Source organism: Sinocyclocheilus grahami, unplaced genomic scaffold (assembly GCF_001515645.1).
Source record: "Sinocyclocheilus grahami isolate Dianchi unplaced genomic scaffold, SAMN03320097.WGS_v1.1 scaffold1161.1, whole genome shotgun sequence".
In the NCBI taxonomy this organism is placed as follows: Eukaryota; Metazoa; Chordata; class Actinopteri; order Cypriniformes; family Cyprinidae; genus Sinocyclocheilus; species Sinocyclocheilus grahami.
The window spans coordinates 148,519-163,082 of NW_015506340.1; the positions used below are offsets into that span (position 1 = coordinate 148,519).

General features: G+C 37.5%; 1 protein-coding gene across 1 annotated transcript in view; it reads left to right on the plus strand.

The window, feature by feature from the left end:
* Positions 1–14,564, plus strand: part of LOC107567464 (extracellular matrix protein FRAS1-like) — a 136,529-nt gene that overhangs the window by 62,435 nt on the left and 59,530 nt on the right. The window contains exons 15-20 of the mRNA XM_016253145.1: positions 4,094–4,237; positions 5,332–5,472; positions 6,081–6,221; positions 7,063–7,230; positions 12,232–12,372; positions 12,488–12,631. Coding sequence (XP_016108631.1) covers positions 4,094–4,237; positions 5,332–5,472; positions 6,081–6,221; positions 7,063–7,230; positions 12,232–12,372; positions 12,488–12,631 — 879 coding nt within the window. The remainder of the gene's footprint in view (positions 1–4,093; positions 4,238–5,331; positions 5,473–6,080; positions 6,222–7,062; positions 7,231–12,231; positions 12,373–12,487; positions 12,632–14,564) is intronic.

A 14,564-nucleotide genomic window follows, 5' to 3' on the forward strand; every position in this document is an offset into this window, starting at 1 on the left:
AAAACCAGATGGAGCATTACTGCACCTGCAGTGCATTCACTCCTTGCATAAGAATCAACCTCAAGACATGGGTACCTAGTCTTGTCAGGCAACCTGACTATAGCAATCCAATCTGGAGGGAATCATGCATTAGTGACCTGCTAACTGGTCTGTGACTGGGACCACTAGACTGTACAGCAATTACCTCAGTCCCCACTCTCATTCAATTTCACACTTTAATAAGCCTCTCCCACAGATTGGACCGCATTGTTCTACAAGGGACAAGATGGGAAAGAAATATCCAGCTTAGGTTGAGCCCATTATCGTGGATTTAGCGAGAATGAGAATGTGGAAGGTTTTTATTGTGGCCAAACGATAACAATTCATTCTCTTGTTTTACTCTCTGATTGAGAGCAAAAATTCTAATGTTCAATAAGTTAATTAGCTAAGCTAAAAAATGAGGGAATCTTAGAGGAAGCCTTTAGATGTTCCTTCATCATCTGTTCTCTTCTCTGTCTCTGTGCCTTTCTCCCTTTCTCATTTACATTTTAAACAATGTTATAATGGAGTACAATTTTTTGTTTTTAGTATATCTCATGTAACACATTGCTATTTGGAAACAAACCACTAACAGACCTTACCGAACACTTCTTACATGCCACAACTTGGATATCTTAAAATGTATCCTTTCACATCCGCAGCGTATCAAGAAGTCATGTAAAACCTTAAAGAGTTGTGCTAACAGACATGCCCAAGTGTGCTGTCATAAATTTTTCTAGCATGGCAAGCTTTTCCAAATCCACTAAACATGGTTACCTATATCTCTTGTTCACACTCTGCTGTTGGCTGTCAAAATATTTGGTCCCATTCCAGCTACTCAGGGTTCTGGGCCAGTTTGGTGCCATTGTGTGTGAGTCTGTGGAGAGGTGCCATGTAGAACCGTGAATGTTTCACACTGGGCGCCGTGCCCAGATTCGTAGTTTAATCCTGAGCACTAAACTCACACAAAGAATCTAGAGTCTAGTGACCTTATTGCTGCACAACATAATTAGAGACTGTTTTCACAAATTCTGTGGTGTTTGTAACAACTTATAATAATTGATTATTCATAAAAAAAAATTTTTTTTTAAGTATTTAACAGTATTTGTACATAAATCTGAAAAAAATTATGACACAAGGCATAATAAAATATTAGATATGAAATAAGTGGTTCTTACTAAGGAAAAGTATCGGTATTTCTATTTTAAGTCTTTTGCTGTGGACATGAATGATACCAACTGTGTGACTTAATGAGAGGTATGATGTTACTTTTCTTAGTAAAAGCTGAATTTTCAGCAGCCATTACTCCAAACTTCAGTGTCACATGATCCTTCTGAATTCATTCTAAAATGGTGATTTTGTGCTCAAGAAACATATTGAAACATAACATATGTTGAAAACAGTTGCACTGAATAATATATTTGTGGAAACTTTTTTTTCAGCATTTAACAACATTTATTTAAAATGCACATTGTTGGAAATACATCTAAGGACCAGAATATCAGAGTGACTTAGTGGACTTTGGGCAGGAAGTAACTACCTAGCAACCACCTATAACATCCTAGCAATGGCATAGGACCTTAAGAACCATTCAGAACACCTTATTAACCACAAAGCAACTCCCTGGAAACCACTAACAACACATTAGCACAGTGGCAGCAAGATTCACTTTGCAAGAAATGTTCAAAAACTAGAATAACAGACATCTTCTATTGTTTGTTATATTCAGCCTCATAACCAGAAAGAACCAGAAGGTGATTTTGAAGGCATGCACAGCTGTTAATTTGTCCCACATCTCTCTCTCTCTCTCTCTCTCTCTGTCTGAAGGAGAGATGGTAGATTGATGAGATTTTAAGGCTTGTGTGATATATTTACGTGGAGCAGTTCAGTAAATTTGCTAAAGGGAGACTTGAGTTAGTGCCCTGACTATTAAAATTAGGTCACTTATTTTACAAAGTAAATATCCTGAACTCGTACCTTATGGGAAAAACTTAGAGAAAACCCTCCTTCCATGTTTACTCAAAGCCCAAAACCTGTAATAAGGACTGTAAAAAGATGGACTAATGAAGCATTAATAAGCCTGCTTCGACTGCACTGATTGGAGTTTTTTTTTTAAGCTGCTGCCACTGATCTGGGCGAGCTCACGGATTCTGTAACATCATACATCCGTTTCTGTGAGGATATGTGCATCCCTACTAGGACTCATTTAACTTACAACAACGACACACCATGGTTCACTGCAAAACTCAGACAGCTCCGTCAGGCCAAATAAGATGCTTACAGGAATGGGGACAAAGTCTTGTATAAACAGGCCAAAAACATTCTGACAAAGGAGATCAGAGTGGCTAAGAGGAACTACTCCGAAAAGCTGAGAAACTAGTTTTCTGCCAATGACCTTGCATCAGTGTGGAAAGGACTGAAAGACATCACCAACTACAAGACACCATTCCCCAGCACTGTGGAGAATCAACAACTGGCCGACGATTTGAATGAGTTTTATTGCAGGTTTGAAAAACCCTGTCTCACAGCCCACACCGATTCTGACCTTCCCTCTATGGGTCTATTAACACCTCCAGCAACCTCCCTTTCCCCCACCTCCTGCACTTCAGGTCTGTGAAAGAAATGTGTGTCAGGTCTTCCGAAAACATCAGGCCCATATGGTGTTACACCAGCCTGTCTAAAAACCTGTGCTGACCAGCTGGCCCCCATCTTCACACAGATCACTGGAGCTGTGCGAAGTCCCTTCATGCTTCAAACACTCCACCATCATCCCCATCCCAAAGAAACCCCAAATTACAGGACTAAATGATTACAGAACTGTAGCTTTAACATCTGTGGTCATGAAGTCATTTGAAAGACTGGTGCTGGCCCTCCTGAAGGAGATCACTAGACCCTTGCTGGACCTCCTGCAGTTTGCTTACCGAGTAAACAGGTCTGTGGATGATGCAGTCAACATGGGACTGCATTATTTCCTACAACATCTGGACAGACCAGGGACTTACATGTGGATCCTGTTTGTGGACTTTAGCTCGGCATTCAGCGCTGTCGTCCCAAACCTTCTCCTGTACAAATTAACTCAGCTCTCTGTGCCCACCTCCGTCTGTCAGTGGATCACCAGCTTCCTGACAGACAGGCAGCAGCTAGTGAGGCTGGGAAAATTCTCATCCAGCACCTGCACCATCAGCTCTGGCGCCCCCCAGGGATGTGTTCTCTCCCCACTGCTCTTCTCCCTGTACACTAACAACTGCACCTCTAAAGACCCCTCTGTCAAGCTCCTGAAGTTCACTGATGCCACCAAACATGTTGGCCTCATCCAGCACAGAGACGAGTCTGCTTACAGAATGGAGGTTAAAGAGCTGGCTCTCTGATGCAGTTATATCAATAATATATTTTTTGTATATTGTTATTTCTTATTTACTTATCCTATTTTATTCTTTTTATTATCAGTTTCTTGTCTTGTCACTGTCATTCTGTTTGTGCTGTGGAAGCTTCTGTCACCAAAACAGATTCCTCGTATGTGTAAACATACCTGGCGATAAAGCTCTTCTGATTCTGATTCTGATAATTTGGCCTAAAGCTACATTTATTAGCAATGATTGTATTTGGTGTTTATGCTTTAGATATATTGGTAGGCCTTTGAATAGATTGTGCAAGCGGCACAAACATCTTACCAAGGGATGATTATAAAAGAAGGTTATTGTTAGTGAAGATGCATTTGTGTTATTGTGTGTTTTAATGCCATATTCAATTACGTATGTGTTTTAATGCACATATTCATCTTACGTATGTGCTTCTGTATGTGTCTTTCAAATCGTGGGACTTTCTTTATATATGCAAGTGTGGTGTTCTGTCTTTTTTGTACCTTTTACAAGCTCCCTCAGAAAGGTCATCTTTTGTTCTTGTCTGACTGGCATGTTTTCTCTCACTGTCAAAATAAGGTCACATTATTTCCTCACAGAAAAGCCACAACACTAGAGCATAAAGTAACCTTGTAATGCCAGCGTATGCAGTTTTGTGTGTGTGTGTGTGTTGTTTAGTTTGATTTTGAACACATTATTGTCGTCTTCCTCTTTAGGTTGCCATGACTCCTGTTCATCTTGCCAGGGGGCGGGGCCTCAAGATTGTTTGACATGCTCAGACCCCTCCCACTTACTGAAGGATGGATTCTGTGTTTTGGATTGTGGTCCAGGCTTTTATGCTAATCAAGGCAGCTGTTATGGTATGATGGGCAGAATTCACATCTTAGTTACTCTGTGTGGTTTGTTTGTTGGTCAGTAATAAAATTAAACATTTTAACAAATATTTTAATTGAACAAAGATTTGCTTAAAAGGTTTAAAACAATGTTTGAGTAAAATGTTTGTTTGAAATTCATCTTTAAACTAAGCTGGAATGCACTACATTTTGCCCAGTTTTGCCCAAATTTTGTCCAGATTTGCAGTCTGAAGTAGTCGTCGCTTGTTTTGGGTAGATGGAGTTGATAGATTTTACAGAAAATTGCCAGTGTATGATGGGCACAGATTTTGTTTTTTAGCTTCATATTATGACTCCATCCAGTCAGAGGATATCAAGCACGGAACACATATTGTTTTTATTTGTCATACGTCTCCTATAAGCAACGCATATGTTTCTGCGTGTGTTAGTTGTGTGCAGAATATTGCGAATGTCCCGTAGTGTATGTGACCCACAGTCGTTTTTCTGGGTGGCAAGTTTATGATCCCTATTTAAAATCTGTTCAAATTGTAAAAGGTGTATAGTGTATTCCAGCCTTACAGTGCACTCAATACTTTTTTTAAATATTATTTACAATATATATATTTACTAGTTAGATTGTCAATGGCCTTATTCGTTGTCTTACCACTGCTGATGATAATATCTTGGCAAGTAGAGACAAAAGCCTGCTTCAAAAATGTCACCTCGAATACATTTAAGCTTCAACTTGACAACACTACAGCAAATGCAGAATGACACTCTAAATGTCTATTTTACAGTGAAAGAACTTAAGCTCCACAGATCCAGCTTGTCTATTTAACATAAGAGAGAATTGTGTTGCTGGGAGGTTTTTTTTGTGTTTCTGACTTTGGGTAAAAATAGCTCGTGGTTTGAGCACTTTAAATTTTGCATCGGCTTGCTGACTTTGAAAGTCCTGAGGCTTTTCTGCATTCATTTGTTCTTTTTTGAATGTGATTGTTTCTCATTTTGATTGTGATGTTTTAGTCATGAGGTTTTAATAGTTCTTTAAACAATGTTAGTCGTCTTCTTTATATATCTATATATACAATGTTTTATAACATATTTTTTATATCCTTTTGAAGCTTGTGACGCTTCCTGTGCAACGTGTCAACCTGTCAACCCCACTTGCATGAGCTGCCCCCCTGAACATGCACTGCATCAGGGGAAATGTGTGCCACAATGTCCACCACAGTATTACAAGGATGACCATGGCCATTGCCAAGGTGAAAAGTTTTCTTTTGCTCATTTAATATGTTTTTCAACACCACCGTGTAGGTTTACTGGCAACCAGAAACTCATCAATCTCTTTTCTAGAGAATTGAAAAACCATTCATTCTGAAACTCATTTTCTTTGCCAGAGAAGATTCTTTGGAAAGTTTCCCTGTCATTTGGAGTCAGTCCCTTGAAATGTCTTACCTACGTTTTCTCAGCAAAACCACATGGGTTAGAAAATTATCACGTCTGGATGTTAGTTTGATGCATGATTTTGAGTTTAAAATGATATATTAATACAGTCAAGCCTAATCCTCTGGTGTACAGGCCATTTGCATTTATGTTTTTGGCAGGCACTTTTTTACCTAACCAGCTCATAAGAAAGTCCATGCATTGTGGTAGCTAATGATTGCAGTTGAGTGCTGAGAGGACGTTCTGAAGTAGCAAAACGACCACAGTACCAGTACTTGAGATGTGTTAAAGTACTCAAACAAGACAAGTTGCGTTTTTTGCTAACCGACTTTGATGAAATTGTACCTGAAAGGTTATAGGTTACAAGAGGTCCAGGTTGGTTATTTTTGCTGTCACCTCCTGAACTATGCCTCTGTTGTTCTTCCAGCCTGCCACAGTTCGTGTGCATCCTGCTCAGGGCCAGCTGTGTCTCACTGCACCTCCTGCTCAAAGTCTCTCATCCTGAACCAAGGCCAGTGTGTGGAGTCCTGCGGAGAGGGCCTGTTCTCCAGAGGGGGACACTGTCACAGTACGACTGCATTTACAAAACTCTGATATTCCTCCCACTGTTACATATTTATGTGGTGAAAACTGGGTCATGATAAAAGAGGATAGATCATAGATGAGCTGTCCTAAAGAATTCTAGGGTAATAGTTTGATTCGATTTGATTCAACTGCTCACTAAATGATGCAATGCATCATTAAAAATGGATTTAAAATTTGGTCCGAATTTTAAAGAGACCCACAACTAAATGGAGGGACAAGTTGCATGTAATTGAATATAGATAGATAGATAGATAGATAGATAGATAGATAGATAGATAGATAGATAGATAGATAGATAGATAGATAGGTACATTTCTGACTTTGGGTAAAAATAGCTTGCGGTTTGAGCACTTTAAATTTAGCATCGGCTTGCTGACTTTGAAAGTCCTGAGGCTGTTCTTTTTTTAATGTGATTGTTTCTCATTTTGATTGTGATGTTTTAGTCATGAGGTTGTAATAGTTCTTTAAACCAAATGTTAGTTGTCTTCTTTATATATCTATATATTAGGGCTGCACGATAAATCGCATGAGATATTTAATGCGCATCTTATCAGTAAAGCCGGTTCTGTAATCAGGGTAAATCTCCATCACCTGCGGGCTTTCACATTGAGCAGCATTAAATACACAGAGCCGTTGTTCACTGACGAGCTGCGCAAAACCACGTTCATATTTGCACGATTTTTAGGTTTAGTTTTATGAAGCATAAATTAAGGTCAGTTAAAGTCAAAGAGACATTCCTTTTAGATGCAAAGCTGTTTGTGCATTCATGCGTGTATGAACTTTACTTTTTCAACTCTTTTCAGCACATTTCCTTCTCTATTCAGGGTGTCATGCATCATGTAGGGTCTGTGTGGGTCCGGATTCCTCAGACTGCATGCAGTGTGTCAAACAGGAAGAGGTTATGCAGCCTCAGAATGGGCATGTCTCTCACGGGTCCTGTATGTCTGCCTGCAGACCACAGCATTACCTTGATGCAGATCAGACCTGCAGAGGTGAGCAAACAAGAAGACATATTCTTATATTTTTCTCTGAAGATGAAGACACATATGCTATCATGCTCAGTAGCAACACAATGTGCATACCATCGTGTTGAGTGACACACTGCAGGTTGTTTGCACTAGTTATTCCCAAAGTCTTAATCCTTGATGACTGAAGATCTGCAGTTCACTCCAGATACACCAGGGCTGTTGTACAGGATGTTAAACACCCTGTGGAGAACGCGGTTCGTCTAAAATTTAAATCCTGACCAAATCCTGCCAAAAAGGATTAAGAATGACATTTTTGCAAATTAAAAGAATAAGCTGATCTTTCGAAAAAAAGTGCGGGTGTGAGCTATCATACAGGAACACAAAAAATTAATTGCACTAAACAGTATGACATCATCTGCTTGTAGCATATTCATAAAGGACTGCAGGCTTACTGTAGTACCACCAACACCTCACCCCCACAGCACTGAATTAAATTTACAGTTGAATAGTGTCTGAATTTTGCACTGTGAATCATTTCTGTATTTATGATGTTCCCACATGCTGAGAGCTTCACAGATATGGAACTGGCTCCAGTCCATGTCAAATATAGTGTATAAAACTAACCGTGAAATGCTATGCATTTTTATTTGTCAGAATACTCTCTATTTAAATTTTTTTTTTTTATTCATAATTAAATATTTAATTAGATAAATGATTTTCAGTTGGTTAATGTTATCATTATTTATATCATTTAAGCATGTTTAGGTTAATGTTACTTTATAAATATACTGGTGTTCATTTTTAAATACTTTTTTAATGTACAAATTAATATTAAACTAGATTAATACATGCTTTAAAATTATTGTTCATTGATAATACATCATACAGAATGCATTAACAAATTAAAGCTTATTGTAAAGTGTTACCAATTCATTTAAAAATATTACTGTTTTAGTTGACTTAGAAGCAGTGAGAACGTGGCCAGTGGGCTGTTCATTCAGTGGGTTCACTGTCATGAAGCTTACTGCTAAAATAATGACAAGTGCCTCTTTCTTCAATGAAGACCTTTGTGTTGAGCCAGCATGCTCAGACAATGTTGAGCTTCCTCAGGGCTACTTGTCTGGAGTGTATGTGAATGAGTGTGTGTGGATCAGATATCATGCAGAGGAAATTCCAATCTGTAAAACCCTCCAAAGTCAGTCTTTCTGCAGACCTCTATATGTGTCTTTGTGTTAGTCTCACACAATAGGGTGATGAGAACCATAAATAATTAAATTGGATCCTGAGGCTGTTCTTTTTTTAATGTGATTGTTTCTCATTTTGATTGTGATGTTTTAGTCATGAGGTTGTAATAGTTCTTTAAACCAAATGTTAGTTGTCTTCTTTATATATCTATATATTAGGGCTGCACGATAAATCGCATGAGATATTTAATGCGCATCTTATCAGTAAAGCCGGTTCTGTAATCAGGGTAAATCTCCATCACCTGCGGGCTTTCACATTGAGCAGCATTAAATACACAGAGCCGTTGTTCACTGACGAGCTGCGCAAAACCACGTTCATATTTGCACGATTTTTAGGTTTAGTTTTATGAAGCATAAATTAAGGTCAGTTAAAGTCAAAGAGACATTCCTTTTAGATGCAAAGCTGTTTGTGCATTCATGCGTGTATGAACTTTACTTTTTCAACTCTTTTCAGCACATTTCCTTCTCTATTCAGGGTGTCATGCATCATGTAGGGTCTGTGTGGGTCCGGATTCCTCAGACTGCATGCAGTGTGTCAAACAGGAAGAGGTTATGCAGCCTCAGAATGGGCATGTCTCTCACGGGTCCTGTATGTCTGCCTGCAGACCACAGCATTACCTTGATGCAGATCAGACCTGCAGAGGTGAGCAAACAAGAAGACATATTCTTATATTTTTCTCTGAAGATGAAGACACATATGCTATCATGCTCAGTAGCAACACAATGTGCATACCATCGTGTTGAGTGACACACTGCAGGTTGTTTGCACTAGTTATTCCCAAAGTCTTAATCCTTGATGACTGAAGATCTGCAGTTCACTCCAGATACACCAGGGCTGTTGTACAGGATGTTAAACACCCTGTGGAGAACGCGGTTCGTCTAAAATTTAAATCCTGACCAAATCCTGCCAAAAAGGATTAAGAATGACATTTTTGCAAATTAAAAGAATAAGCTGATCTTTCGAAAAAAAGTGCGGGTGTGAGCTATCATACAGGAACACAAAAAATTAATTGCACTAAACAGTATGACATCATCTGCTTGTAGCATATTCATAAAGGACTGCAGGCTTACTGTAGTACCACCAACACCTCACCCCCACAGCACTGAATTAAATTTACAGTTGAATAGTGTCTGAATTTTGCACTGTGAATCATTTCTGTATTTATGATGTTCCCACATGCTGAGAGCTTCACAGATATGGAACTGGCTCCAGTCCATGTCAAATATAGTGTATAAAACTAACCGTGAAATGCTATGCATTTTTATTTGTCAGAATACTCTCTATTTAAATTTTTTTTTTTTTTTCATAATTAAATATTTAATTAGATAAATGATTTTCAGTTGGTTAATGTTATCATTATTTATATCATTTAAGCATGTTTAGGTTAATGTTACTTTATAAATATACTGGTGTTCATTTTTAAATACTTTTTTAATGTACAAATTAATATTAAACTAGATTAATACATGCTTTAAAATTATTGTTCATTGATAATACATCATACAGAATGCATTAACAAATTAAAGCTTATTGTAAAGTGTTACCAATTCATTTAAAAATATTACTGTTTTAGTTGACTTAGAAGCAGTGAGAACGTGGCCAGTGGGCTGTTCATTCAGTGGGTTCACTGTCATGAAGCTTACTGCTAAAATAATGACAAGTGCCTCTTTCTTCAATGAAGACCTTTGTGTTGAGCCAGCATGCTCAGACAATGTTGAGCTTCCTCAGGGCTACTTGTCTGGAGTGTATGTGAATGAGTGTGTGTGGATCAGATATCATGCAGAGGAAATTCCAATCTGTAAAACCCTCCAAAGTCAGTCTTTCTGCAGACCTCTATATGTGTCTTTGTGTTAGTCTCACACAATAGGGTGATGAGAACCATAAATAATTAAATTGGAATATTTTTTTTTTTGAATACTTTTTTATTATTATTATTTATTTATTTTTGTCGGCAACCATTAAAACCTTTACTAACCTTTGCTAAGCATTATTGCACTATAACAGAGCCTTAGTTAGTATGTATTGAAATAGTTAGAAATATCACGGAATGTTGATTCATACAATTCTATAAACTGTGACCGTAAAAAGTATTTGGATGCTTAAGTTACATTTTAAAATATGTGAATGTTTTTGCATTAACATATTAAATCAACTGGTTAAAGGTTATTGCAAGGAGCCTAGTTGGTTACCGGTTGGAGTTGGAGACTAGTTGATTAAAGGTAAATGCAAAGATGATTAGGAAATTTGAAGTTAATATCTAATGACATTTTAAGTCTGTTTTTGAGTGTCCAAAAGGATCCAAATACCTTTTAGGATTTTTCATGCAATAGTTTGTTAATGAAAGTAGAAATAGTTGCTGGAATTGTATGTAAATGTGAGTAAAATAAGTCAACTATTTTAAGCACAAATTCAACAGTATCATATCTCAGACTCCAGAATGGTGTGAGTTTAAAATCGATTAAAAGTGCATTAAAGAATTCAGCCCATCACTGTGAACGCTCACCTCAAAACTGATGTACCATTCCCAATATCCTGACTTCATTTCAAAACACACCCCATGGGCTTAAAATGTCATAAAAAAAGATCAATATGTGAGGCCTTTAGGCATGTTTATTGTGTGTCTGAATTGCATTAAAAGAAAGCTTAGCCCTGTCTCCCATTCACTCAATTCTACAGATTGCCTGGGTTAGTATTTAGCACACCTACTATTCTTCTTTGGGGAACGTACTGAATCACGGGGTAGACAATCCCTTTTGTTCTGATTGACAATGAAACCTGGCTGAACAGACAAATAATTTAAAGACAATCAGATGATTTGGGTCACAGTGGAGGATGACTGTTGACACCTGTGTCCTAAGGGCTTTACTCCAAATCGAGAAGATTGTCAAGGGCTTCTGCATGTTTGTGTTTTCCAGTGATTATGTGTGTTTGTGCATGTGTTGTCTGCATGTGTCTGCCAAAGTCTCTCACATTTAATCTGGTAGAGTAGTGGAGACGAGTCCAGACTTCACACCAGAAGCTGGCTTTCTTTTTGGAGCCCACTGCTTTCATTTAGCTGTGTGCACATGGCTCAGCTCTCTGACTGACAGCCTTTTTAGAGCAAATGCATTTTGTCTACATATACAGCTTTAAGGCAGATTGAGCATCATTGCTACAAAACAGCTGTCCTGAGCCCTGTGATGTGTGATGTGGAATGCTCACTTATGAAAGTTTTATGTATGTCAATATTTTACATTTATATAAACTTTTATTAAAACATTTTAATCTTTAAAACTTTAAATTTTGGGGAAAAGTCTTATGCTCAACAAGGCTGCATTTATTTGATTACAAAACAGTTAAGCAATATTATTTTGAAGTATTATTACAATATAAAAGCCCTTTGTATTTTAGTATAATTTTAACATTTATTCCTGTGATGACAGCTGGATTTCATCAGCCATTGATCCTTCAGCAATTGTGATGTCAATTTTGTGATTATTATTATTCTGATTATTAATGTTGAAGACAGTTGATTAATATTTTTGTGGAAACTGATATATTTTTTTTCAGGATTATTTGATTCCGAAAGGTCAAAAGAAAAGCATTAATTTGAAAACTAAATCTTTTGCATCAATGTAAAAGTGTTTACTGATATTTGTGATCAATTATATTATGTTACGTTACGTGATGTTATGTTATTTTATATTATATTCGGGTATCTGGTACAGAGTTTAAATTTGTTTAAACTATGGAAAAAAAGACTATGACTAATATCACTTTCTCCCTCTTTTTCTCTCTCAGAATGTCACATCTCATGTTCAGGCTGCTCTGGTGGAAGTTTCCAGAATTGTACTTCCTGTAAACGCCCCAGTGTCCTTCATCAAGGGCAGTGTCTCGATAAATGTCCCCATGGTTTCCATGTTCAGGACCGTACTTGCCAAGGTGGTTTTGGATGTTATTCTGTTCTGTTGTGAAGCCAGTTTCCCTGTGGATTAATACAATTCAATAGATACTTTTTTGAATGTAATGTTGTGCTCATTATTTTGTCTCCTTTCAGCCTGTCATTCATCATGTAAGGAGTGTACGGGCCCGTCTCAGGCTGAATGTTCTGCTTGTCCGGCCCACGCCAGTCTACATAACGGCTACTGTCGAACCAGCTGCCCTGAGGGCCAGTACCTGAATGCTGTAGGTTACTGCATTGGTGAGTGAAAATCAGTCTTCCCAGGCCATCACCAAAACAAATTCTTCCAAATGACACCTTTGATCTCAAGACATTGCATCGGTTTGGGTTTAAGGTGTCAAATGGACACATTTTGCCTCTAGGAGAGGATTTGCTGTTCAAAGGGCATGTCAGCTATTGTTGTAAAGTCAATGCCAAGAGTACGGTCAAATGTGCTCCCGAGCGTTTTTATTTTTTTTTTCCTGAAACTGGCCAATACTGTTATCCTGTTATTTGGGTCTTAATAAAATGTGGTTGAAATTCCAGTCTGTGTCTCATAGAAAGAGGAGGTTTTGTGCAATAAAAATGAGGAAACAAATAGGAAGCAGTAAGAGGTGAAATTGCTTTAGAAAGTCCTTCTACACTAGAAGATAAACGTGAATATCAGTCAAAGCAGGCACAAACACAGTTTTAAAAAAAAATTAAAAGAACAAATTGCGATATATAATATTTAACAATAAATTTTAAATTCTTCTTTAGATTCAGTTTGACTTTAGGGCTGAGAGCAGTCATTTCTTAAGATGGATTACTGGATTTTTGCCATTAAAAGGTGAGACTTTCAGAGTTTCATGACCGGATTTATTTGATCAAAAATACATTAAAAACACTAATATTGTAAAACATTATTAGAATTTAAAATAATTGTTTTCTATTTTAAAATGTCATGTATGACTGTCATGACTAATGTTCAGTAGCCATTACTCCAGTCTTCAGTGTCACATGATCCTTCAAAAGGCCATTAGGCCACGACTTTCTTTGGGGAATACTTTGGGTTAGAGAGTCGGACTCATAACCCAAAGGTTGCGGGTTTGAGTCTCGTACCGGCAGGGATTGTAGGTGGGGGGAATGAATGTACAGTGCTCTCTCCCACCTTCAATACCACGACTGAGGTGCCCTTGAGCAAGGCACCGAACCCCCAACTGCTCCCTGGGTGCCGCAGCATAAATGACTGCCCACTGCTCCGTGTGTGTGTTCACTGCTGTGTGTGTGCACTTTGGATGGGATAAATGCAGAGCACTGATTCCGAGTATGAGTCACCATACTTGGCCACATGTCGCGTTACTTAAAAATTATGCTGATTTGGTGCTCAAGAAACATTTCTTACATATTATCAACAGTTGTGCTGTTTAATATTTTTGTGGAAACTGATACTTTTTTAAAAGGATTCTTTGATTAATAGAGAGAAATTAGAAAAGCAGCATTTCTTTGAAATAAAAATCTTTTGTAACATTATTAGAACATTATTACTGCCACTTTTGTTTATTTTAATGCATCCTTGCTAAATAAAATGTATAAATTTAAGTCCAACTGACCCCAAACTTTTGAATGGTAGTGTGGTTGCAATAGAGATATTGACAGCTATTGCGCATCTTAGATCAATAAAACATTTTTCATCATGAAACTTATTTATGCTTATGTTACCGCTCTTTTTTTTAGAAAATATGGGTCATTTAAAATCATTCTTCATAAGGATCTGATGTGAAACTTTCCTAAAACTGGTGTAAACCTGTATTGTGATGTGTTGTTATAAGGTGACCTGTATGATTTATATAACAATAAAAGGCTCTTAAACGGAAGCTTGAGGACTAATATTGAAATGGCTCAGGTTGGGTGAGTTTATGTTCTATAAATATCTGCTTGCTGTTGTGCTAAAAGTGCTAGTGGAATCATTCAGAAAGACTTTGACATTGAAATCTAAAAGTATATGTGGTTTATCTGAAAACATGAAACATCCACAGACAATAGTTAGAAGGATTTGTTATTGTCAACAATTGAAATGTACTCTGTTTCCTATGTTATAACATTTATAATAATAACCTTATTCTCTTTTTTGCAATTTGTCAGAGCTCCTATTTTTATTATGTGGTGAAGGTTACAGCATCACTTATTTATTGTTTGAGTAACTGATTTTCCT